General features: G+C 35.8%; 1 protein-coding gene across 1 annotated transcript; it reads left to right on the top strand.

The window, feature by feature from the left end:
* The first annotated feature begins 233 nt into the window (after positions 1-233).
* Positions 234-1,211, top strand: LOC101701915 (olfactory receptor 6C76-like). Its single transcript, XM_004861412.2, has one exon. It carries the CDS (start codon positions 234-236, stop codon positions 1,209-1,211), a length of 978 nt encoding a protein of 325 aa, XP_004861469.2.
* The last annotated feature ends 589 nt before the right edge of the window (positions 1,212-1,800 follow it).

Raw genomic sequence — 1,800 nt, 5'->3', positions numbered from 1 at the left:
TTATTATATCTCCAATAAAAAAGTAATGGATAGAGACAGTAAAAACACAGCAAAGGTGGACATTAAATGTAGAACTTTTATTTTAAATATGGTAGAATTTTAGAAAATGGAAAATATACACATACACACATAAATCCAAGAATGGTCTTAATTCTTCATGCCAAAATACCATTGTACTTGAAATATATATGCAGATATTTATGGTTCTTTGGATACATATTTCATTATTTCTCATGTTGATTTTATCTGACATAAGCCAACCATCAGAAATGAGAAATAGAACATCTGTGACAGACTTCATCCTCCTGGGTCTGACAGATAATCCAGAACTCCAGGTTGTGATTTTCTTCTTTTTATTCTTCACATATGTACTGAGTATTACTGGAAATCTAACTATCATAACCCTGACCCTGCTGGATTCTCACCTGAAGACACCCATGTATTTTTTCCTCAGAAATTTCTCCTTCTTAGAAATTTCATTCATTTCTGTCTGTAACCCTAGGTTTTTAATCAGCATTGTAACAGGGGACAAATCTATTTCCTATAATGCTTGTGTAGCTCAGCTATTTTTCTTTATCTTTCTGGGCTCAACAGAATTTTTTCTCCTGGCATCTATGTCCTATGATCGCTATGTGGCTATCTGCAAGCCCCTACATTACACAACCATCATGAGTAACAAGATCTGTTACCAGCTCATCATCAGTTCTTGGATGGCTGGTTTCTTGGTAATTTTTCCACCACTGGTGATGGGCTTGCAGTTAGATTTCTGTGACTCCAACATCATTGACCACTTTACCTGTGACTCTGCTCCTTTGCTGAAAATCTCTTGCACAGATACTGGCACTCTAGAGCTCATGAGCTTTGTTTTAGCTCTGCTCACTCTGATGACCACATTGGCACTAGTAATTCTGTCCTACACTTACATAGTCAGAACAATTCTGAGAATCCCTTCAACTCAACAAAGAAAAAAGGCTTTCTCCACCTGTTCCTCACATATGATTGTTGTCTCCATCTCCTATGGAAGTTGCATCTTCATGTATGTGAAAACATCAGCAACAGAAGGAGTCGCCTTGACAAAAGTGGTAGCTACGCTCAATACTTCAGTTGCTCCTATGCTGAATCCATTTATTTACACACTAAGAAACCAGCAGGTGAAACAAGCATTGAAGGATGTTGTGAAAAAGATACTTACCTCAAAAACATTGGTCTGAATACAATTTATAACTGAAATACACACACGATTTTATCCAGAAAACCAATGAGCATTTCCCAGTGTAGCTCCTCTCTGTCTTACTTTTCTCTCTTCTCAGAAATACAACTGTTTATGTTATTTGGTATTCATTTAATGAACTTACAAATCCTTTCCTGAGTTCATTATGGAATGATTTGATTCATTTTCATATGATACAATGAAAGATAGAACTAATTTTGTATATTTATATACTATTTCAAGTAATATACATGTTAATGAATTAATCACTGTATATACCTGAACAGAATAACACATTGTGCTTCTTTATTAATTCATCTCTATATTGATATGAATATATATATATTCTCACTTATATGTGTGTCATGTATGTATACTAACCCTGTTTTTGTTTTGAGTGCTGCTTTATATGCAGTTTATCCTGCTTTTTATCAGAGGCCTCTGCAGTAGTTTCTGTTCTTCTGCTTGGTGCTATGGCGCAAGGCTGAGAGAAAAAACGATAAGACAGAACTAAGAGACAAAGAACTCTGTAAGCCAGGATGACCAGTGCTGCTCATATCGCAAAGACTCTTGTCCATCCAAGCCACTCA

Source organism: Heterocephalus glaber, unplaced genomic scaffold, assembly GCF_053883595.1.
Source record: "Heterocephalus glaber isolate CG9 unplaced genomic scaffold, H.glaber_assembly_v1.0 deba00001569, whole genome shotgun sequence".
NCBI lineage: Eukaryota > Metazoa > Chordata > Mammalia > Rodentia > Bathyergidae > Heterocephalus > Heterocephalus glaber.
The sequence above is the reverse complement of the archived record's forward strand: the minus strand, read 5'-3'. Positions and strand labels throughout refer to the sequence as shown.

Coding starts and splice junctions, on each gene's coding strand:
- LOC101701915 (XM_004861412.2), top strand. CDS start 234: ATGTTGATTTTATCTGACATAAGCCAACCATCAGAAATGAGAAATAGA.